The sequence below is a fragment of the Haplochromis burtoni genome, unplaced genomic scaffold (assembly GCF_018398535.1).
Source record: "Haplochromis burtoni strain Fernald_Lab_line unplaced genomic scaffold, NCSU_Asbu1 Contig_3, whole genome shotgun sequence".
NCBI lineage: Eukaryota > Metazoa > Chordata > Actinopteri > Cichliformes > Cichlidae > Haplochromis > Haplochromis burtoni.
In genome coordinates this window covers 6,463,666-6,488,104 of record NW_024582364.1, presented here as the reverse complement: position 1 = coordinate 6,488,104, position 24,439 = coordinate 6,463,666, and the positions used below count along the sequence as shown (strand labels likewise).

General features: G+C 38.2%; 1 protein-coding gene across 2 annotated transcripts in view; it reads right to left on the bottom strand.

The window, feature by feature from the left end:
- The window catches only part of atp6v1h (ATPase H+ transporting V1 subunit H), a 31,965-nt gene extending 8,096 nt beyond the window's left edge, over positions 1-23,869 (bottom strand). Inside the window, exons 1-13 of one of the 2 annotated variants that reach the window (XM_005912450.3) lie at positions 23,746-23,869; positions 22,892-23,045; positions 20,049-20,148; positions 19,381-19,470; positions 18,643-18,756; positions 15,866-15,970; positions 14,679-14,738; positions 13,603-13,700; positions 10,502-10,694; positions 4,527-4,705; positions 4,142-4,267; positions 2,810-2,911; positions 1,218-1,331 (exon numbers count right to left, since the gene is read on the bottom strand). In XM_005912450.3, the coding sequence (XP_005912512.1) occupies positions 1,218-1,331; positions 2,810-2,911; positions 4,142-4,267; positions 4,527-4,705; positions 10,502-10,694; positions 13,603-13,700; positions 14,679-14,738; positions 15,866-15,970; positions 18,643-18,756; positions 19,381-19,470; positions 20,049-20,148; positions 22,892-22,995 (1,385 nt within the window). In that variant the 5' untranslated portion in view covers positions 22,996-23,045; positions 23,746-23,869. The remainder of the gene's footprint in view (positions 1-1,217; positions 1,332-2,809; positions 2,912-4,141; positions 4,268-4,526; positions 4,706-10,501; positions 10,695-13,602; positions 13,701-14,678; positions 14,739-15,865; positions 15,971-18,642; positions 18,757-19,380; positions 19,471-20,048; positions 20,149-22,891; positions 23,046-23,745) is intronic. The other variant, XM_005912451.3, reaches the window with a different exon arrangement.
- Positions 23,870-24,439: the final 570 nt, after the last annotated feature.

Sequence of the window (24,439 nt, the reverse complement as noted above, 5' to 3'; positions counted from 1 at the left end):
TATGTACATGATACACTAAATTAAGGTGCCATAGCACCACTGTAGCATTTCCTAACTGACCTTTCTTGATGCTGTAATTACCAGCTGAAATTTACTTGAACACATTTATGCCAGCCACAAGTTGCAAAATAGTGTGAACAATCATCTAAATCAATCTACTTTTGGCAAATAAGATCATTCAAGTTATTTTCTGTAAGACTGAGAAGCAGAGGAAAGACACTATCTATGTAAACTTCACTCTGGGTAAATTCGTGACATGAGAAACATACAGCCCAGCACATTTGACATTTTGTGGAACATCCTAGTCTGTCAATATTTTGAACCTAAGTCATGCACATCTTGATCTGACCCCAGCGCAGCCCTGCTGTCCACACAGTTATTTTGCCTCATTACACTTGCTTTCAGGCCAGTGAGGACACGTTCCGACCATAATTCAAGTAAATGTAAACAAAAATTCAGACAACCGGCTCTCACCCTGCATTAGCCTGATTAGCCAACAGCACATCAAACGCACAAAGGCAGAATCCTAAAAACGCCTCTCCAGTCACGTTTTAGGATATAAAAGTGCTTTTTTTCTCTCATATGTCTGAGGCAAATTTGAGAGATTGCATGGCCTCTTCCTCCTTAAGAGAAAGTTACAAAATCTAACCATATTTAAACATTTTTATTCAAGATGCTGCATGCAGGACACAGATACAATGTGTAAAAATGTGATTTTCAGTGTATACATCACACTTGTGCTAACTCACATTTTCCATTATTGGCTTTACATCTACATTATTTTAATTATGGGTTTAAATAAAGTTTAAATAAGCGAAACATATCAATCTCCCTAGCTATGATGACTAAATGCTCAAAAATGAAATTTTCATTGACCATCCAATATAGTCTTACATGACTAACTTTTTTAGATCGTTTTAGGTCAACGACTAATTTGCCTCTTTCTGATCATTTTTGCATCTTCAGCATTCTCATCAGTATGACTGTTCACTGACCTTGTGTCATTTCCAACCAATCTCCGCTCACGTTAACCTTAGCGGATGTCTAATCAGCCAGAGTAAATCATAATATGCATGAGGGTGTGCATGGTCTTTAATCACTAGCGTGTAGCTGTAGCTGATTGGTTTTTTTCATGTCAGGAAAGTTCAGCTAATGCTTTAAGGTTAAGTTCATGTGAGTGAGTTACATCAAACAGAAGCTATAAAAAGTGCTCATACCAGTTGTGGACCATCAGCTTCTGCACAGCCAACAGGGCGTTGTACCGGACTAGCTGGTCCTCATGGTGCATATGATTCATCACAAGCTGTTTTCCACCGAGCTGCTCAATTACTCTGAAATGGGAGTGTTATAGGGAATAATGGGACAGAGGTTTTATACACAGTAAACAGGTACTATTTTCGTATTTTAGGTCATTCAGTGATCCATCATGTAATCTAATCCAGCCTTGGTGAAATTTTCTGTGTATCTAATACAGGGTCACTGGCCTTTGTGAAAGGATAAAACACAGTGAAAAGGAAACCAGATGTAATGCTTGTAATATTAAAGCAAAAGGTTTGATCAAAGAAAAAGTAGGTGCTAGCACTGATACTGTTACGCATTTCCATTGGGTGAACTTATTCCTTCCAGGTGCATGATATTCTGAATGAATTGCAGTGTATATATATTACTGAACTGCCAGTTTGTCTTCACAGCACTGACGCTGAAGTTCACTTTGTTAGAGGATCACTGGGTTCATACTGAAGACCCTGGATCAAATTCCCCCACTGAATCATCCTCTCAAATGGCACTTAAATTCAACAAGGCACATAAATTGGGTAAGGTAAATAAACTATTTTGGTTGTTTAGGCCTGTGCTGACTTGTGATTAAATGAGGAGTTCTGCTAGTCAGGTAGAGCTTCTGCTGCTCCACATTAAACCAACTGTCTGAGTTCTGTTCGAGATCTCCACCAAACTACCCACCCTGAGCTCTCCCTCTGATGTACTCACATCTAATCATGACATTCTGCTCATTCCCAATGACAATCCAAACATCTGCCACCTCAAGCTCAGCCTCCTGTCTTTTTGTCAGTGCCCTAGTCTCCAAACCATAGTAGCAGGTGACAATAACATATTGTAAACTTTCCCTTTCACTCTTTTTTCACAAATCATGCCTCACACTGTTTGAAAGATAGTGACTGAACCTCGTCAAGTCCAGCCAGACTTGTCTCTATTTGAACTCATATAACTAATATTTGCTACCCTTACTGTTTCACCTATCTCCCTCTCATCCACAAACATATTCTTTCTTGCCTCTGCTCACTTTGCTTCCTTCCTCCAGCACTTACCTCAATCTCTCCAAACTTACTTTGGTTTAGTATAAATTGTTAGTCACAATTGACACGTTTTGGGTACCTTTAAGTTTGAGTAGATTTGATTTATTAAAAAAAAAAAGACTATTTAATTATCACTGAAGTATGTTAAATAATATTACTGGCAGGTGAGATGGCAGTAATGAGATGTTTGCCAGTGACCATTAAACAACAAACAGATGAACAGAACATTACTACGTAACACCCGACTGGCACAATCAGCATGGAGCAGTCAGATTAGATGTGACTGTATAAAACGAGAAACACACAAAGCCTTAAATGATTACCACTGCCAAAAATCTGGTGTCAAGGGCAAACTGTGCTAGGCAAAGCCAGCATAAAACATCTCCGTTACAATGATGGGCTGTCATTTGAGGCAGGGTGTGTGGGAGGTGATCTTCAAAAAAAATCTTTAATAGATTTTAGTGAATATCTAATAGTATTTATGCTTAACATCTCACCTTTTACCACGTGGATAATGCCGCACATACTCTCCAATGTCATGAGCTGCCACTGCTATAACCTGAGGATCATCGGACACTTCCAACAGCCTAGTCAAAATCCTTTCAAAGAAACACAGTGAAAATAAAACATTAAAATGCAGAGGTCTGTTTGCATAAAAAAGATTCAATCACTTAATTCTTACTGATCTCAATCACATATCTTTAAAGACGCTTCTAGGCAAAGATTTTTCTGAGAAAGCTTCAAGAAAAATATAAGAGTTGAGATTACTTTCTTTAAAGCAGTTTTCTAAGTAGAAACGCTCTTATTCTCACTAAGCCAAGGTTAGTGCTACTTTAAAACTGGAAATCCCAAACACTAAACTCTGAAGCCAAGGATATTAGATGTAAGGCATGCAGTGAAAAAGTGGCTTCTTCAACATGGAATAAAGCCTTCGTGAGATTTAAGGGTAAATACTAAAAAAACAGAAGGCTAATTTAAGCCGAGGTGATGGCTGAGCTGATTACAGAGAGGGGACAGCGATGAGACAATGAGGATTTTTACAGAATGTCAATAGCACAACAGTGTGTGACCCGAATAATGAAGAACACACACACACCAACGGATGTTTTATCTCTGGCGATCTGAGTCCTTAGATCAGAAACACAGACACATGATGTTGGGAGTGTAACTCATAGCTGATAAAAGTAAGGCATTGGGAAGGTATCTCGAAAGAACTGATTGTGAGTCAAGTATAAAACTGGATTTTTCCATAGCAGCATCTAGTCACGCCATGAAAGGCTGCATGCTGTCCAAGTGTTTTTCCACTGAACCGGCACATGGCAAGGTAAAGTTATTTACCTTAATGACAAACCAAAGCGATGACCCTTTGTAACCCTGATGCTTTCAGCTCTTTTTATTTCATGGTGTTTATTCTACAAATCTGGTGAAAAAAAAAAAAAAAAAAAAAAAAAAAAAATATATATATATATATATATATATATATATATATATATATATATATATATTATATTATTATATATATATATACATATATATATATATATATATATTATATACTGTAATATATGTAAATATGTATAATGTTGTGTGTGGTGGTGTGTGTGTGTGTGTGTGGTGTGTGTGTGTGTGTAACATATACATCCTCTTGTGGCGAAAGTAGATAAGAAGTGACAAATCACAGTCTTTGTGCCCTTCAGTATCGGAACAAGGTGCACTTTGAGAAGCTTTGTCCTTCTGCTCTTACTGAAGTGTCAAGGTAATAATAAATCATGTTTTAAAAGGCAATGGAGAAAATGAGTAATCTCATGACAGCAGATGCTTCAGCTTACTTGAGGAGCTCATAGTTCTTCTCGTTCAGGCGGACAGCGTTCTCACGCCAGAACTTCTCTGACTTGTGGACAGGACTCCACTCCAAGCGGCCAGACTTGAGTTCAGAGCTGTACTCATCAAATGAGCTGTTGATCAAAAATAAACATCATTACCTCAGACAAAAACAAAAACTACTTTAACTGATGATGTGAAGAAGAATGATTTGCGCTGTGTAGTGCACAGTTAAAGTACAGAAATATCATATGGATATGTTAATGGTAGCTGTATGAAAAGGATTGCACAAAGACACTTGACTTTTTATTCAAGCTCCATTTTTTAAAGAAATAATGGTTTAGTAAACTAACTATGAATACATGTTATTCATAAATAATCTTAATTAGGTACCTGAGATCCTGCACACTCTCTCCGAGCCTTTCAAGCAGGAACTTAATGTCCTCAGTGATGTCCTCATCATCATATTTCTGCTGCTCAAGGTTCTCGAGCTGCTTCAGCACCTTGCACTGAATCATAGCCAGTGCATACTCCTGACGAGTCTCCCTCTCTGCCGATTTCTCCAGGAGATTCTGTCAAAGAAAAGATCATTATTAATTCGCTAATTGATGAGAAACTTAGCTGAGGTCTGAATCAGAAAGCAGAAATGACTCAATGAACGAACAGGCTAATAAATCATACTTAACTATTAGTCAATGGAAAAAAAAAAATACTCAACATTCATGATGAACTGTTTAAGTAATTTATTGAGCTAAACCTCAAACATCTGCCTGTTGCACCTTTTTTGTTTTTGCCTGTAACAACTTATGAAAGATGAGAATTTATTTATAAATATACACTGTTGCTGTCAGAAATGTTGCTATACGCTCTATACTGTGTTGCTGTAATATTCCTTTGTTTTAAATCACAATACAGAAATCAATGAGCAGGAGACCTCTGCAGCATCATTATGCATTTATTTATGTGTTCATCATGATTTTATGACTGAATCACTGTGATGACTAGACTGATATTTGAGAAATCGGTTGTGCGCGTTTGGTCATTTTATTCAGGTCCATTTTGCAGTTGATTTGTTTTCTATATTTTCATGTATTTCTCATTGTAGTATCGTAACATTGTCAACTCCTGATGTTAAACAACTTTATTAAAAGGTATAAAATCTGTCCAATGGAGCTAATGGTTTTCATAATACCCATCCTTAACTAGGATTCAAATTCAGGTGTTGTGAGTGAGTGTGAAGAGAAAGAAAAGTAGAGTTGCCCAGCAACAAGAACACAATGTTCAAGTATTATAAAAGCTATTTCTGACGTAAAATCTGCGGACAAAGTTCTCGGAGCCTGGCCTCAGGCTTTAATGGAGAGAAAATTGTGGTGGCAACACTTGGAGTGACTCAAAAGAGAAGTGGCTTCTGCACTGGGACTGAGATAGAAGAAATCACTCCATACCTTGATTGGCCCCTACAGCTAACACTTAGGGAAAAGCTATGACTAGGTCAAGGTCAAAGTCAAATGTATTTATATCGAATATTTCCAACAGCTTCCGAAGTGCTTTACAAACTAAAAAGCAACTAAACAAGGAAAATGCACAACAATGACAATAAAAATAAAAATACAAATATGAAGAAGAAAGAACAATACAATAAGACAAAAACAAAAACAAAAAAAACTGAGAACAACAATGACTGAGGCTATTAAAACAAGTGTCTGGTGTCTTCACTATTAAAAAAGTTCCAGCATTTGTGCAGCTTTAATATATAGCAGCAGACTATTCCAGAGTGTGGGACCTGCCACAGAGAAGGCACTGTCACTGCGAGACTTAAGTTTAAGCCTTGGAATGGATAACAGTAGTTTTGAACTAGACCTCATGGTTCTTTCTGGAGCATGAATAGATAGGAGCTAAGATGGGTAAGAATAGACTCGCCCATTTAATGATTTAAAAACAAAAGGTAAAATTTTAAATCAGATCATATAAGTAACAGGAAGCCAGTGTAAAGAGGCAGATGAGCTGGAGGCGACTGGTACAAACTGAAATAAAGAGAGTTGCAGACATCCAATCTGCAAGTAATGAAGAGATGAATAATGTGTTCAAAGGCATTAGCTGGAAGGTGTTACCTTGGCTAGCTGTCTCAGATGGAAAAAGCTATATTGGTGCACTCACCTGCCTACACAATTTAAACGAACCATCAAGGTACACGGCATGGGTTTAACATTTGTCTTACAATGAGTGGATAAAGTAACAGAGTTGCCAAACATTCATTTAGGTTTAAAAATTTTAAGGACATCCACTGTTTAACATCTCAAAAGGCAACACAATGAATATAATTAAAACCCCTTAAACGTGCTGTCTCAGTGCTATGTAGTGACTTAAAACCAGACTGAAACTTTTCAGACTATGAGTAGACCACTTTCTCTAAAACTTTTGAAAGAAAGGGAAGCTTTGAAATGGACCTGTAATTAGCCTGAGCAGCTGGGTCCAGTATGTGTTTTTTTAAGAAGAGGATTTTAAAAAGAGCCCATTTAAAACATGATGGGACACAGCCTGTAATAAAAGAAGTGTTAATTAATCTCTGTATAAAGCACACAGGGGTCTGAGGCGGTGGGTGATGAGAGGGGGCCTAATAGCTGAAACTGTGTCGCTCAAAATTGCCTAAAAATCATCATACATACTTGGTGAAGGTACAGCACCAAATTATTACATGGACTAATAATATGATTAAAAACATTAAAAAGTAGACACTAAAACTATAGAATTAGTATTTAGAGTGTTTACAGTAAACACTTTACTGTAAACACTCTTGGTAAACAGAGATACCGTCCTTAAATACCTGTAAAGAAACATACGACCTATTGTTTTCCCATCTCCTCTCAGCACGGCTGCATTTATGTCTAAGGGTGTGTGTATATTCATTCAAACAGGGTTCTGACAATGGCTTAGAGCGCTTAGTCCTGAGTGGTGCGATTAAGTCCAAGATATCAGTGCAGGTGGAATTAAAACTATCAGAATTGTCCTCGACACTTTCACAGATTGAATTTATTATCCTATAATGAAGAAATGTGATACTAGATTGAGGGGCTATTAGATGATTGCGCGCTTGTCTTTTATGTGCTAGAGTGCATGACTTATCTAAAGAGCAGCGCAAGGTTATAGTGAATATCGCAGGAAAATGACCAGAGAGACACAATTCAGATATTTCTGTCATGTACACACCAAACCTCTGTGATAGCACTAAGTCCAGTGTGTGACCTTTTTTATGAGGGGGGCCAGTGACCCACTGTGTCAGGTTAAAAGAGTCCAGAACATTTAGAATGTCCTTGACCAGAGGTTTAGACTCACAGCAGACATGATTGATGTTTGTTTGAGTGTTTGGTGGCAACGAAAATGGATGTTGAACACTGTACATATACCTCCACCCATACCCGAGGTCCAAGGGAGGCTGAAGAATGTGAAGTCTGGAGGAAGAAGTTCAGAAAAAGCTACAGACTCACCACAGTTTCTGTCAAAATCAGAAAACCAAGCTGCTGAGACTTTGTCATTAAGAAGTTGCTTAATACAAATGTCTTGTTTGATGGTGATCTATTATTTAATAAAGCTATTTGAAGAGTGCAGATTTTGACATCTGAAGCACAAGCATAGGCAAGGCTGCAAAGATTTGTGAGATCCATGCTACATCCACAGGACCGAGGCCGCTTAGGAAAACAGGGAACCAGAAGAAGCTGATCCAATGTTATGGGATCTCCAGGGACAACATGCAGGATCCATCTAAAGGTGTACTCCACTGGTCCTGTAGTTGCATGAGAAGCACAGAGGTAAGCCCTGACTCTGATGAGTGTACCAGCCCGTTTTCCCCGTTTCCTTGGGAGCTTCTTCCAGGGTGTGGCATTAGGGAGTTGGCACAGGTATGTCAAAAGGTGGTAAAGCTTGTCCTTGCGCAGTTTGTTTCAGAACTAGACCATAAGATGCTTTGATCTCTAAAGGCAACTGGTGATCACACACGTAGTACTAAGACATTTAGAGATATTATAGAAAGGAAGAGAACTAACATTAACCAAGACAAAAACTGACAGACACCTTGCCATGTGTTCTGCTGGCACCATCTTTTCTGGCACCAGCAAATGTGACTAATATATCACAAATGTCTTTTAAGAGTAACCTGCAATGTTTTCACAAAGATCAAACAGTCAAGTCACTCCAAATATTTAGAGCCTAGTTACCACCTAAGGAGTTGTGGCTACAAGAACGTTCAACATTTTTAGGCCTTAACAAAGTAGTCAAAACAAAAGTTTTAGAGTCACAGTTAAACTAATGCTAACACATCACAAACGCAGCAGTTCTGCCTTTGAGGATGTGTTCAAGGACTTCCAGATGGTCTGGATAATAAGTCACTTTCCTCATCCCATGTGGTGAGCAGAATCATTTGCATAATTAGGACATTTGGGACAAATAGCAACATGCAGAAAAGCGCTGAATATTTTTGTAAAATAATCTCAAAATAATCTCAGCCTCCTAAAGATTGGAGAACCCCTGGGTGTCAACAAAGAAATACCCCATTTGTTGGTGAAAAACGTCTTGTAGCTCTCAAACGCACACACCATACAGCAAGTTGACACACTCATAAGAAAACCCGCTTAACGTAAAGATGTGGTGACTCCATGCACCACTGCTTTTAATTAAGTGTAATGTAGTGAAGTTCCAATGAAGAAAACAAAGCCCCTATCTTTCACGGGTGCATTTACCAAAACCTTCATGTGACATCTCTACTGGCAGGAGTGTGATGAAAAAGCTGTGGGCTGAAATTAAAACCAGAAACAGATGCAGCGATTGAGAGCACGCATAAAACAGGACATAAATTTGGTGTCAAATAAGTTTCTTTCAGCATAAATGAAAAAAAAAATAAAACAATAAAAACATTGTAATACTGACTCAGATTACAATGACATCAGTGAATACCTTCCTCAACTTTAGGTTCTAAAATCAGCTTGGAGCTCATGTTTCAATCATGTAATCAATGCCATTTATAATACCATTGTGCTCTGAGCAAGGTCACTGAAGCTGTCTGGGTTGAAAAAAATGAAAGCAACGCTATCACTGAAAAGTTTTATTTAAAGATCCATATTTCCCTTTAGACATTTCACAGAGTAGAAAAGATTTTTTGTTTAGTATTCAAGATGATGTGTGCTGAGGGTGGTCAGGTACTGCAGGCTGTCAGTTATACTAATGCGTTGCTTTAAGCAGAGGATCCTTACAGTCTGTGTCATTAGTATGCTGTCTGTCTTTTACAGAAAAAACAAATCATCTGCATAATATGTGTAATCATTCAGGACTACGTAATTATTTCTATACTTTTCCCAAGAACAGTAGCGAGCTTGATGAAAACCTGAAAGCTACTCCACTGAGTGCATTTCCTATATGTTCCAGACTTGCACTGGTACCCTGTCAGAATTATTAACTCTGTGCAGTTAAAAATTACATTAACATTAGCTAAAAAAATGAGGCCTATGCCATTAATTCAGTTTTGTCAGTAGCACACTATAGGGATTTCATTACCTGGCTTAAACAAAAAAACAACAAAGTCCAGAACACAGCTCTTAGGACTACATTAAATATTCAGTAGATGTTTTGAACAATCACAGCAGGGAGCTGAAAGGGGAGCATAGTCATAAATTGCATTTATCTATCATTTATGGCCCTGCTTCTTTATAGGCAGCCCCATCTGTTGATTTAGAGTTGCCATTTTCGTTTCCTCTTCTTTGATAAAGAGCAGAATCCAATTAGATGCAAATATGCTGTGCCAGAGTCTGAGAAAACGCATGCTCTATATCAGAATTAAAGTGCTGGTAAGAACTATGTGTTAACAAACGCTTTTCCATTTACTCATCCAACAGTTACACAGTCATGTTTCAGGCCACCTGATGAACCTGTAGTCCAGCCTTTTAGTTCTGTTTTAGGTCTCCACTGACTTGAGGAAAGTATATGTGTCTTCAGCTGCTACACACTCCACTACGCTTTCCAGCTAGTTGCTGTTTGGTGTTTATCATGTAGGCTAAAGTGCTTTGTTTTGTTTCCTGACAAACAGCAGTCAGCTGTAACAGGGTGACAGGGTGAGACGGGTGAGAATCGACCAAACATTAAAATTGGGAAAAGCTGCAGATTTATATTTCTGTTTGGGTTTGTGATCACCACAAGAGAACCCTTTCACTGTGATGCATTGTTATTTAATATATTCTAACTAATTGTAGCCACTCCACATACTTGATAGCTCTAGGTTTTCCCCAAAACAGAGGACAAAGGACAAAGACAAAGCACAGAGAAAATGCAGATGCAGTTGTATCAGTGGGAAACATACAATGAGTGAAAAATTCTCCACCAACCCTGAAGGCAGCCAGAATGATTCGGGTGACCTTCTCCTTGACAGACTCCTGGAGGATGTCGGACAGGGCAGGCACTACGTTGTAACGTCTCAACTGTTCACAGAGCTGAGGACTGAAGGCCAGGAGCCAAACACAGAAGATCATCTGGTACTGGAGCTGGAAGCCACACTTGTTGCTCAGCACTGCTGTGATGCTTAAGCAGAAAAACAATATAAATAAATAAAAAGTAAAATGGATCAAAAAAAGTGAAAAGGGAAAAAGACCAACGTTTATCACTGCTAGCTGTTTACTAATAGGAGAGCTTTCACAGCTGTGTCCCTACACGCTGCTCTTCCATTATCTGTGATGATGGCTGAGAATGAGATGTTCAGTCTTTAAATAACAGAAGAGTTGTTCAAATGGAGAGTATGGTACTAATGATTACAAGTAGACAGAGTGTCATACATTTGCAGAAATGGCTGTAAAATGCAGAGATGTGGATCTCACAGATGTGCGATAATTATGTGATACAGATTAAGCAGTGAGGCATTAGTGAAAGATGATGGTAAATCATACATAATTTGTACATTTGAACCTTTCATGTTCTGTCTCACTCAGTTTTAGTAAGCATGAACCTGCAAAGTTCTCGATTGTTTGAATGGCAATTGTACAGTAATATCTGAGGGGGATATTAGCACTTTGCTTATTTTTGGTCAGTTACAGTTACAGACTAATTTGTAACAAATATGACGAATATGGTTAAAAGTACATGTGAAATTGTGTGGCTCTGAATTTTGTTTTGTTTTGTTTACATATCAAGTTTCATTTATTTTCGTCAGGGCAGAGATTGCACCTTCTTCACAGCAGCACCAAAAGCTACATCAGATCTTTTTTAAACAAAATACAAACTTGGTATAGAGTCAGTAGTTAATTTTTCATGCTGCTTTGTGCTGTCTGGACTAAATTTTTCACCTTATAGTGTGTCTCTTATATAAATTAAGTCAAATGCAGATGATTAACAGCCAGGCTTTATACTACAGCCTTACTTATGTTTGGGTAAAAGGTAAGTCAGAGGTTTGCCCTACTGTGACTGGCTGTTAGGTTATTAGCTTATCCAACCATCAGACAGGCAAAGAGTCCTATCAAGAGAATAATTTTACATTGAAACAGTGGATGAAGTGGATATAGAAATATAGCTGAAAAGCCAGTAAAATGACAAAATTTCATGGCTCCTGCTCCTTCAAATAGGTGAATTTTCTGCTTCTCCTTTAAGTCCTTTTGTTCACCTAGAGATGTGGCTTGTTGTCAGCCAAAACGGGCATTGTGATGCTGTTATCTTGAGCTCTATTTCCTGATTTTTTATCTTTCAGTGGTTTTTGAAACTTACTTGATCGGAAGAAAAGTAGTGTGAAAACAAACAAACAATAAACCAGCTGCTGCACAACCTTTTCACATGTTTATATCATTAATTGCCTAACAGAGAAAAAGACATTTAAAAGACCAGAGAGGTTCTACTAATCGACTCAATCAGGAACCAAACCTCGATTATCGCATACAGGAAACTGAAGTGAAATGGGAACTTCAAAAACAATTATGCCATTATAAAAAAAATTCCCATGGTACAGAGCCTTTATCAAAATATGTCTGTGCCAACCAGAGATGGGCAGTAACGCGCTACTTGTAAGGCGTTACTGTAATCTGATTACTTTTTTCAAGTAACGAGTAAAGTAAGGGATTACTATTGCAAAAACGGTAATTAGATTACCGTTACTTTCCCGTAGGAACGCTGCGTTACTGCGTTACTAAAACCGTGATTTTTTGCAAGAATGTCTCACGACAGTGACGTAAGCGAGTGCGCCGTTAGTGACAACAGCTGTGTGCAGATCAACAATGGATCACATATCGATTGTGGGAGAGAGTATGAGCGTGCAGCGTTTAAAGCATAGAAGCACTGACCTTACTTTGAGTTTGATTCCATAAAAAGTGACAAAAACATTAGTGTCCATCATGCGTGGGAAGAAAACTTCTTTTTACAGCGAAAAAAAACCCTAAACTTCCAAGCAAGCACCGAGTGCGCAACAATGTAATGGGGAATTCACAGAGAAACTCGCGGATTCTTCCACTGACCGCAGCACACCTGCACGAGGGTAAACCTCCGCCTACCTGCTTTACAGGTGAAAATAGAGCAACAGGACCTATTTATTTTCTGCTGTGTTTTACTTGCATCTATTTGAAAGACTGAGTGTAAACACAAAAAGTATTTTATTTTATTTTATGTGCTGGAATGTGTAGAAAATAGGTTTAAATGTTAAACTAATTTATTCAAGTCAGAGAATGTTGCATATAAAATTTAATTAAATTTTTGCTTGATGCATAAAGATTAAAACTAATAACACAAGTTTTAAAAAGGGACTTTTCCATTTGATATTATGTAGAAAAAGTAGAATTGGGCTGAGAGATCTATCGCTTTATCACCTCTTCAGGTTGTAAATCGTGTTTTTAAAAAGTAACTAAGTAACTAAGTAATTAATTACTTTTGAAAATAAGTAATCAGTAAAGTAACGGGATTACTTTTTTGCGGAAGTAATCAGTAATTAATTACTGATTACTTTTTTCAAGTAACTTGACCAACACTGGTGCCAACTATCCATCATTACTCAATTATTCAATTTTTAAATATTTTTTAGCAACTTTAAAGAACAACCTTTTCCATAAGCTCTTAGTCTTTACAAGATATTTAAGTCTCACAGTACAGCAGAAGCAAGATGATCACTGATGACTCAAGGAAAAGCAGAGCAGACATGTATGAATCAGGAGGACAGCTGAGATTACAACTATATTTTTGAAAAGAGCAAACAAAGTTACGATGCTTTAGCAGCAGCAGCACTGTGTCATGACATCCTGACAGAGTCACTCTACAATATTACTACTTTACATGATGTGACTGTCACTGTCATTATTCTTCCTTTCAGTGATTCTTTTCAATATAACTAATGTATTTACAAGAATCCTAAGCATAAGCAAACCCATGATAAATCAGGAACTGTATTCATATTGATTCCAAGGGCTATTTCAGCAGCTTAACCAATGTTTAAGTCAACCTTAATATATGCTTCACTCACCAGTTAACTCCATCAGCCTCCACCCAGGCAAACCTATACTCATTGATCCTCAGCATCAGCTGGAGGCACCCAGCCACACACTGGACATACTGAGAGCTCTGCAAAAGACAGTGGCAAACATTTACTTAAACATGAACTAAAGCCTTAGCAGTGAAACCAGGAGAAAAAAACCCAAAATGTTAGAAAGTCAAACACATTCAGTGCAGCTCTGAAACATGAAGAAGTTGATGATCAGGGACAGCACATTGAGAAGAAAAAAAAAAAAACACTCCAAACTTTGCATTACAGTCACCACATGCAGTCTTTTCATATGAGTCCATCAACACATGCTAGATCACACACCAACAGTACAATACAGAGCAGCAGGAGGGAAAACGCTCATCACACCTAAGCAGAATAATGTAAATTGAGATTAGAGTGGAAGAAGCTGAGAGGAGAGAACTGATCACATTAATCTGTTATTTTAAAGAGGTTGGGTAGAAGCAAAGAAGTCCAGCGAGAGAAACAGGCAGCAGTGAAGAGAGAAGAGTGGAAGAGCGGGGGTTACCTGGCTGAAAATGCAGAGAAAAGATGACGATCAATTGTTAGATAGCCGTGTACATATTTCTGAGCATACTTATCAGAGTAATTATATATTGTATTAAAGATATGAGATATAAAATGGTAGGATGCTGCTGCTGTGCAAATGCTTTTTATATTTTTCCTTTTTTATTTCAATGTTCAGGGAAAGATGTTTGTCATGCGCTTTCTGTTTTAAAGAGAACTAGCTTACAGCATGCAATTTTCAATCAGACAGTTAAAAACAAACAGTGGCAGCAAACACCATGCCGTCTAAATGGAGAATTCTTTCTAAAAGCGTCTCATCAGCTGACTCATTTCTCCAACCATCTGGAATTAATAATGAAGATCTTGAATGCAGGAAGAAGATGGGGCAGAAACGGGGAGGAGAGAAAAGATGTGAAAGTCCAGTGACAGCTGACAGATGCCAGCTTGCACAAACCCAGCATTTTGGTTTCTTTAAACTCTTTGTATGGGAAGCGCCAGGATGGTTGAAGCTGCACTTCACTCATACTCACTTCACTGGGAGAAATAGTTCCTGCTCCAATGCTTGTTTCAGGACCTGTACCGTGTAGATTCTAATGAGAAATAAACAAAAGAAAGAGGTGCAAAATTGTTCAAAGGGATTCACTTCAAGCCAAGGTACAGAGGCAGTGGACTCTACACGGTATGTAATTCAGGGACAGCAGGTGCTCACTGATTGGTTGCCTGGCTGCTGAGGGGGAAAGGAACATCAAATGCAATTTCAGGAAGCAGTTTAAAAAAACTTGCAAAGACAGAACGTGTTAAAAATAAGAACAGTCACAAAACCATGCTGTTGTCAAAAGTTGGATATCTATAAAATCTGAAGACAACTTTGGGGCTATGCTGGAAATACTGGCATACAATGGAGAAACTAGATGTCGTTTTATCAGCCTACTCTTTATTGCATACATCTGCCAAAGCAACGCTAGCACCTACAGAGCATCTGTCAATGGAAAAATCTCAAGGTCTGACAAGCCTGTTCAAACCCAATATGAATACATTATATTTCAAACAAGGCTTCCACTGTGAGCCCAAAACCTGAATAAAATGCTGACAAAATGAATAGGTGGAAATTATGAATTACCTTGGCTTTTTAGAGAGTTACACTCTGGAAAAAGGGAGTAAATTAAACCCCACCGGTGAAAGAGGAGCCCAGTGTCTCGAGAAGCTGAGAGCCAATATCTGAGATGTTAATAACCCATGAAATGATTCAGGAAAAAAAAAGTTTGAACCATTTCATGCAGCTCCAAAAATTGATTTGAACACTAATGTTCAAACTGAACCAAATCGAAGAGTGCAAATGAAATGGATCTTTACTAACCAGCATTATGAAATGTAATTTGTGCAATGATTTAAATGATCTTGCAATATTCATACTGAAAATGAATGTTAACGAGAATAAATGTACTGTTTTAGTCACGTTCATGGTGTTTCTTAACCTTAAACATCAAGCAACCTTACTATATATACTACTACCAATACCAGCAATTATACATACACGGAACAAAGAGACAATTAACTGTACAATAGTGTAGCACAAAAATTAAATGCTTAAAGGTTCTTTCTCCACAAGCAGTTAATCACAATCTATGTGACCTTAAAAACTGAAAACAGCTTTAAAACTCAGATTTAGAAACTATTTTAACATTATATTTTTTGCAAACAATTACGCTTCATTTACCTGTGAGCTGAGTTGACTCTTGATCCAGTTGAAATAGTAGTTCAGATCACTTCCTTCCATCAGATCGCGGCCCCAGGCAGCAAGCTTAGCGATGATCCTCGCCGCCTATTAAATGAAGGAGGATATTTTACATCCATATTGTCTGCTAGCAACAGAAATTTACAGAAAATCCTCAATAAAATATAAAGTACTGACAGATCACGGTGTATATAATGTAAAATATGCTATTTGTTATATTACTGTCATACCAATATACAGGGAGTGCAGAATTATTAGGCAAGTTGTATTTTTGAGGAATAACTTTATTATTGAACAACAACCATGTTCTCAATGAACCCAAAAAACTCATTAATATCAAAGCTGAATGTTTTTGGAAGTAGTTTTTAGTTTGTTTTTAGTTTTAGCTATTTTAGGGGGATATCTGTGTGTGCAGGTGACTATTACTGTGCATAATTATTAGGCAACTTAACAAAAAACAAATATATACCCATTTCAATTATTTATTTTTACCAGTGAAACCAATATAACATCTCCACATTCACAAATATACATTTCTGACATTCAAAAACAAAACAAAAACAAATCAGCGACCAATATAGCCACCTTTCTTTGCAAGGACACTCAAAAGCCTGCCATCCATGGATTCTGTCAGTGTTTTGATCTGTTCACCATCAACATTGCGTGCAGCAGCAACCACAGCCTCCCAGACACTGTTCAGAGAGTGTACTGTTTTCCCTCCTTGTAAATCTCACATTTGATGATGGACCACAGGTTCTCAATGGGGTTCAGATCAGGTGAACAAGGATGGCCATGTCATTAGTTTTTCTTCTTTTATACCCTTTCTTGCCAGCCACGCTGTGGAGTACTTGGACGCGTGTGATGGAGCATTGTCCTGCATGAAAATCATGTTTTTCTTGAAGGATGCAGACTTCTTCCTGTACCACTGCTTGAAGAAGGTGTCTTCCAGAAACTGGCAGTAGGACTGGGAGTTGAGCTTGACTCCATCCTCAACCCGAAAAGGCCCCACAAGCTCATCTTTGATGATACCAGCCCAAACCAGTACTCCACCTCCACCTTGCTGGCGTCTGAGTCGGACTGGAGCTCTCTGCCCTTTACCAATCCAGCCACGGGCCCATCCATCTGGCCCATCAAGACTCACTCTCATTTCATCAGTCCATAAAACCTTAGAAAAACCAGTCTTGAGATATTTCTTGGCCCAGTCTTGACGTTTCAGCTTGTGTGTCTTGTTCAGTGGTGGTCGTCTTTCAGCCTTTCTTACCTTGGCCATGTCTCTGAGTATTGCACACCTTGTGCTTTTGGGCACTCCAGTGATGTTGCAGCTCTGAAATATGGCCAAACTGGTGGCAAGTGGCATCTTGGCAGCTGCACGCTTGACTTTTCTCAGTTCATGGGCAGTTATTTGGCGCCTTGGTTTTTCCACACGCTTCTTGCGACCCTGTTGACTATTTTGAATGAAACGCTTGATTGTTTGATGATCACGCTTCAGAAGCTTTGCAATTTTGAGACTGCTGCATCCCTCTGCAAGATATCTCACTATTTTTGACTTTTCTGAGCCTGTCAAGTCCTTCTTTTGACCCATTTTGCCAAAGGAAAGGACAGTTGCCTAATAATTATGCACACCTGATATAGGGTGTTGATGTCATTAGACCACACCCCTTCTCATTACAGAGATGCACATCACCTAATATGCTTAATTGGTAGTAGGCTTTCGAGCCTATACAGCTTGGAGTAAGACAACATGCATGAAGAGGATGATGTGGACAAAATACTCATTTGCCTAATAATTCTGCACTCCCTGTATTTTGAGGTGTTTTTTACCTTTCAAGTATTAAGATAAGGAAGCAAAGGAAATAAGCTTAATATTATCCACAGCATTCTCTATGGGAGTTTACATATTCTCTGAGTCTGCATGTTTTTCCTGTGCATACGAGTTTTCTGCAGGTACTCCAGCTTCCTCTAACAGTTCTAAGACTTATATATTAGGTTCATTGGTTACTCTAAATTGGCTGTGTGAGATGGATAGAATGCACACACACACATATATATATATATATATATATATACATACCTGTTGCTGATGGAGTTCAAACAATCAGGCTATAGCACTTTGGGGTCCTTAGGGACTAATAAAGCGCTATACAAATACAGGCCATTTACCATTTTACAATGATTGAGGCCACAGCTACTGACTCATAAACAATTTCAGCTTGGTAAGTGTTCTGTGATGAGACAGAAACAATTTCAGTTCTCCAATTTCCTCTTGGCCAGGAGAGAAACGTCAAGCCTGTAATTTAAAAACAAGACTCAGCATGACAGTTTGATTGAGTTAAGTGCTGTGTCATAGACTTGGGGTCACATTAAGCCCACCTGCTGGATGCCATCTGGCTGGTATTCTTAATTAAGCTTTGCCCTATCATAGTACTCAGTTTGTCATTAGGTGGCCATTCTTTATTAGAAAAGAGTGGCAGGGAGAAGTCATTACATTTAATTGCCTGTTTTTAAGGAAAACGTGGAAGGTTGCTTTGTGTGGAATTATTGATGCCTTGCCATGATTAGAAACAGAGACATCTATGAAAAATGTATGGCTCTAAAAATATAATAGAATATACCAGCTAATTTAGAGTATTCTATTAAGTACACTATGATCCTGCTTTCCAAGACCACAAATGTTTTTCCGCCTGGGCCACCGTCCACTGTGAACACATGCACAATTTACAAAAATTGTCTGGATGTGACTTGTTCTGTTTCTAACTCACCATGTGGACAGTAAAGAGATCCTGACGATTCAGCATTGGAAGGAAGTAGGACCAGGCGGTGTTTTTTGTCTTTTTGGCATAGTCGAAGAAGATGTTCACCCTCTGATGGTTCTCCTGCGAGACAATAAAAATAAAACTTAATTGGATGAGCTCTTGGGTTGTGCACATGAATACTAAACAACTGACTGCCTGACAGACAATCTATTTTATAGGAACACAATATTTTGAAGAAAATTATCTAATGTTAATAGAAACGTGATTGTCCCGATGGCTAATGCCATTATTAAAGGTTTAATCAGTTTTCTCCAGTTATCGCTGTAGCTGCCTAGATTTTAGTATTAGACACCTATTTTCCAGGAATGCTGCAGAACCCCTGAGATTTCAATCACAACTCTCATCAGCCAAGCCTCCAAATATACCACTTGTGTGTTTAAAGATGTAAATCTCTGTTTTCGTTTTCAATAATTACTAACCCACGCTTGAGTTGATTCTATAATCCAAGCACAAGGGGGACCTTTAATAGTTTTATTTTAGCTTTTCTAGAAACTTAGCTAAGAGTGCTTCGAAAACCTAAATCACAAGTCTGTCTATGTGAGGGTAAAGCAATGTGACCTGTGAACCATTCACACCCTCTATATAAAGAGCATGAATCTCAGTATCTTTGTCTACATATATATAGATAGTAGGTTTGTACATGCATATTCCATTTGTCCCAGGTCAGTGGTTCTGTCTGTGTACCTGCAAGGTGTCATCAATCAGAGTAAGGATGTACTGGACCGTCTGCTCTTTGGAGATGTGAGCCATCAGGTTTAGAAAGGTCTTTGCACACTGGGCAAAAACAGAAAAAAAGCACATATGTATTTTAAAAATTCTGCACTGAACCTCTGAAGAGATTCAAGCTCAGGTAAACATAATGCAAAGCAGTGTGTCTGAAATAGATTGGTAGGAATTCAATTCACAGCAAGCTGCGATCTTACAGATAACAGAACAACACAAGCAAACACAAGAGCTGGTGCTGTCTTGTTACTTATGGACACAGGCAGAAATTTTTTTTTTTTTAAAAAAACAGGAAGTTGTCACATCAACAGTGATTAAAAAAGACATGTAGCTTCAGTAAAATTGCACAACTATGAAATGCTACAAAAAACTTTCAAGATTGCACGGTAAATGCTAAATTAGCACAGTGTTCAGCTGTCCAACTGCTTATGAAGGGAGATGATTAATGTTCATTGTTTTGATGTAATGCCATCATTTATCTGAAATGGCATAACTAAGACTCCTCACTGTGACTGGTTTTTGCTTAATCTATAAGGCTGAAAACATCTAAAAGAGGTGGTATGAATTCCCTGAATGTTAACACTGATGAAGCACATAAAATGAACAGACAGTAGAAAAGGACTCCATACCTGATGCCCCTCATTGGTCAGAATGACTTGTTTCTGATCAGAGCTGGCCACCTCAAACTTCTTGATGAATTCACAGTCCTCTGTTGAGATCATTTGACTCCTAAAAAAATCATGACATGATTTCCACATTAATACAAAGCTAAAATTGGACAAATGCAGCACTCCTAATAATTTGCAGTCTGGCTTTTGTAGAGCTCATTCCACCGAAACAGCTCTTCTCCTTATTGTTTCTGTTATATCTGCTCCCTCTTCAGCATGTTTTGAGCACTTTTAAGGACTTTTCTTATCACTGCTACACACATATGTTTTCAGTATTTCTTTTTATCCCCAAGATGTTTCTAAGATTCAGATCACGCATGGGGGCTTAGACTCTATTAAAAGTTGGATGGCTGACAATATTCTCCAACTTAATAATAAAAAAATCCTTGTTTGCGCCTCTGAGATTTGAGACTAAAGTAATGGAAATTCTAGGTCCTCTTGCTATATCTTCTATCAGGAACCTGATAACACAACCTATAACTTTTGACTCAACTTTCACTCTGGATGCTCAAATTATACCTCTGGTTTGCTCTTGGTTTTACCGGTTAAGAAATATTGCCAAAATGCCTTTATATCATCAAATCTGGACTACTGTAATCTATTATTTAATTCTAATTGTTTTATTCTAAGCACTCACATGTAAAACCATTACTGATTCCACTGCACTGGCTTCACATTAACTTTAGTTTCTACTTTAATATTCCTGCTCTGACTTTTAGAGCTCTGCATGGACAGGCAGCAGTGTACATCAATGAACGTTTACATCCATACCACCCCAGCAGGTCCCTAAGGTCATATGATCAGGGCCCGCTGGCTGTGCATCACACAAGGCTAAAAATTAAAGGAGACAAGACCTTTTGCAACAGTTGCCCCAGACTCTGGAACGTTCTCCCACTGAGCCTGAGATTTGTGGACTTTTTGTGGATTTTTTAAGATCTAGCATTTGTGTTTTGAAATAATTTCTGATATTTATCTTGAAAGTTATATTTTAATTAGCGCTGTCAACGTTAATCTCGTTAACGCCATAACCACATTAACGCAGCAAATCTCCGTTATGCTAACCGCGCTAACACTGTGCAGCCCCTAGGCACGGGGCGATTGCTAACTGAGATTTGCCGTGTTAATGCGGTTATGGCGTTAACGTCATTTTAACAAGATTAACGCTGACAGCACTAATTTTAATTCTAAATACATTTTTAATTACTTGGTACTGTAATGTGTGCAATGATTTGCTACACTCAAACAAAGACACTCACTGGAGGATTGGGATTTGCTCAGTCACTAACATGATCCTTTGAATTGCAAGGGGCAACGTAAACAATAATGTCAACTGACCACAATATACCACATTTCCTAGTCAAGACAAAGCACAGCAGGTTCTGTAACGGTAGATGTTGTAAAAACAGAACAAAAAAAACAACAAAAACATGCCAATAGTGTGACCACACTTATTCAAAGCTGAATTAAATCTGAAGATTTTTTTATGAGTCACAAATCATCCCTTCTTTACTAACACATACTTGCTAAAAAAGGAAGTATCACTCAAGACAATGAATCTCAGTCCAAGAAAAGGAGCTTAGCTATTTTAGATTACAGGACGTAGCCAGCACTAAGACTGGCTACGTCTTAAGAATATGCAGAAAAAAAATAAATATTCATGAAATGACAGCTCAGCTTAATAAGATTTTGACACACTAACTCTCAGGCAACATACACAACAACAACAAAAACAGAAACCTAGATTTAATTTCAGATATGTGGGGGCCACAAAGCAATATCGACAACTGGAGAAGATGAGACCAGGAAGCTAAACTTACACGTGAAAAACCTGCAGTCTACTGATAGCTACCATGAAAGTGGGTTATTTTTGTTTCCGATTTAGAACATGGTTACCCACTGTCTCAAAGCTGAGGCAACAGGGTTCAAATTCAATCTGGGGCCTTTCTGTGTGGAGTGAATGCTCTCCCCATCTCTGTGTGGGCTCACTCCAGGTAATCTTTCTTTCACTGTTCAAAGACACGCAGGGGGTTAGGTTACTTGGTGATTCTAAATTGTCTGTATGTGTGAATGTGATCATGAATGGTTGTCTATCTGTGTCAGCTACTGAACAGGCCAATCCCAGTGTTTGCGGGCTGCATTAATATGACATGCAAGGTTATGTCAGGTTACAACTGAATAACATTACATTTAAGGGTTTCAGAGGGGTTTACAGTCATGATGTACCCTACTTACAGCATAGATTTTCCATTAATGCAAAAAAAAAAAAAAAATTATAAACAAACAGCAAAGAAAGAAAACCTGAGGATGTGGTGACAATGAAAGAGCAGAGAAATATATGTAATTGGCCATTGGCCAGAGGGGCCGATGGCACGATATGGCAGCCTCGCTTCTGTCAGTCTGCCCCAGGGCAGCTGTGGCTACAACTGTAGCTTGCCTCCACCAGTGTATGAATGTGAGAGTGAATGAATAGTGGCATTGTAAAGCGCTTTGGGTGCCTAGAAAAGCGCTATATAAATCCAATCCATTATTATTATTATTATTATTATTATTATTATTATTATTATTACCAAAGTAATGAGAACACTTAATAACCAAGTAATATAATATTAGCCCACTACAATGCAGATACCATAGCTCGAAAGAAGATACACATATAGTCAAAGAAAATTATGATGTACAGTGTCTCCGAAAATCCAAATTGCATGCGATTTGTAAAAGAAGAATTCCTGACAGAACTGTTGTCTTGAATTACATTATTTTACATGTGTATATTACCATGAAGTACCATTGTAATATGAACTTACTGAAGGTAGGACTGCCAGTTGACCTGATTGGCCCGAACCTCAGCTGCTTTTGCAGCAATGATGTTGGTTGGGACCGCAGCGTCCACAGCCCCGCGAATATCCATGTTGTATTAAATCCCTTACAGTATATGTCCGGATAGAGATCCAGCACCACCTTATGAGAAACAGATTCAAATTCAGTACAGTGACACCCCCCTCCCCCGCTTTCTTACCTACAAGCTGGAAAGTTGGAGAACCAAGAACAGAAACTATAACGCCTGGGTTTATGCTGTACTTCTGTTAATACTCAGTTAAGATGCTGTAATAGCTAACAGGGCTCGATATCTATTTATAAAGCTCTTAAGCGAGGGCGAAAGCTATTTTATAGCGTTATTCTTTCTTCGTGTGTGGATATATTAAACATTTTCGTGCAGTTTTATTGTTTTAATTTAAATGGCTAAACAGAAAAACAAAACCAGCAGCAGCAGGTCAAGCTAGGCAACTAGCTTGCCCAATGTCACATCAAGTCATACATTTGTCTTCCTGAGAGCTGTGATAAAACAACTTATGACATAGCTTTTGGCACCAAGCTGTGCCTAAACTGTAGCCTAACACGGTTTGTACAAACAAATATGTCATTTATTAACGTCAAAGGCGACGCAAACATCGTTAGCTCAGAGCTAACCGATTGCAAAACAAGCTAAGAATGCTAAGATAAGCTAGCTGTGCTAATATAGCTTCAAAGCAATTCTGTAAAAAGCCCACATTATAACAGCTACACCGGAAGCAAGATTCAGAAACACACTTTTTGCCCGCTAAAAACTTAATCGATGCGTCAACGAACAACAGAGTATAAACTCGGTTAAATTTCTTACCCAGCTTCTGAGCTATATGAATGAACAGCTGACTGACTACAACACAGCGTCACAATCCGTCATGTGACAGTCAGTCAGTCACATGCACGCACTTCAGTGTGAAGTACGGTCTTCAGAGCGGAAGAGGGTCAGCTTTTGTATTTTTGGATTACCACATCACCTTAGTGTAACAGTTAGGGAGAACAAGATGTAAATAAATGCCAAATAAGAATTACCTATAAAAAACGAATACAGAAATCCAGAAAGTAGCTTTGTGTTTAATGCATACGTACATTAACTACTTTTCTTCCTACTTTATATATTTGTTGTAAGGCAGTAGGGGAGACCGGGGATAGTTGTAACGTGGGTCAGTTGTAACACTTCCAATTTCTCCAATCAGGGCTAAGTTTCAAATGATGTGACTCATCCTGTGCATGCCCAATTCAGTTCTGCTATCACATGTGAAAAATCAGCACATTTTGTCAAACACAGACAATTTAACATGAAAAAAAGTAATTTGTATGCCAAAAAGTAAGTTTTTCTACTTTATTTCAATTTCTAATAGCATTATCTGCTTTGCAGTTAAACTCATCAAACTTAAATTATGTTATTTGTATGTCTATGGGGATATATTCTGTGTAGGTCTTTAGTGCTAATGTTTTAGCCGTTGGCTGTAATGTTAGCTAGTTCATGGCTATAGGAGTCTGGGTCAGTT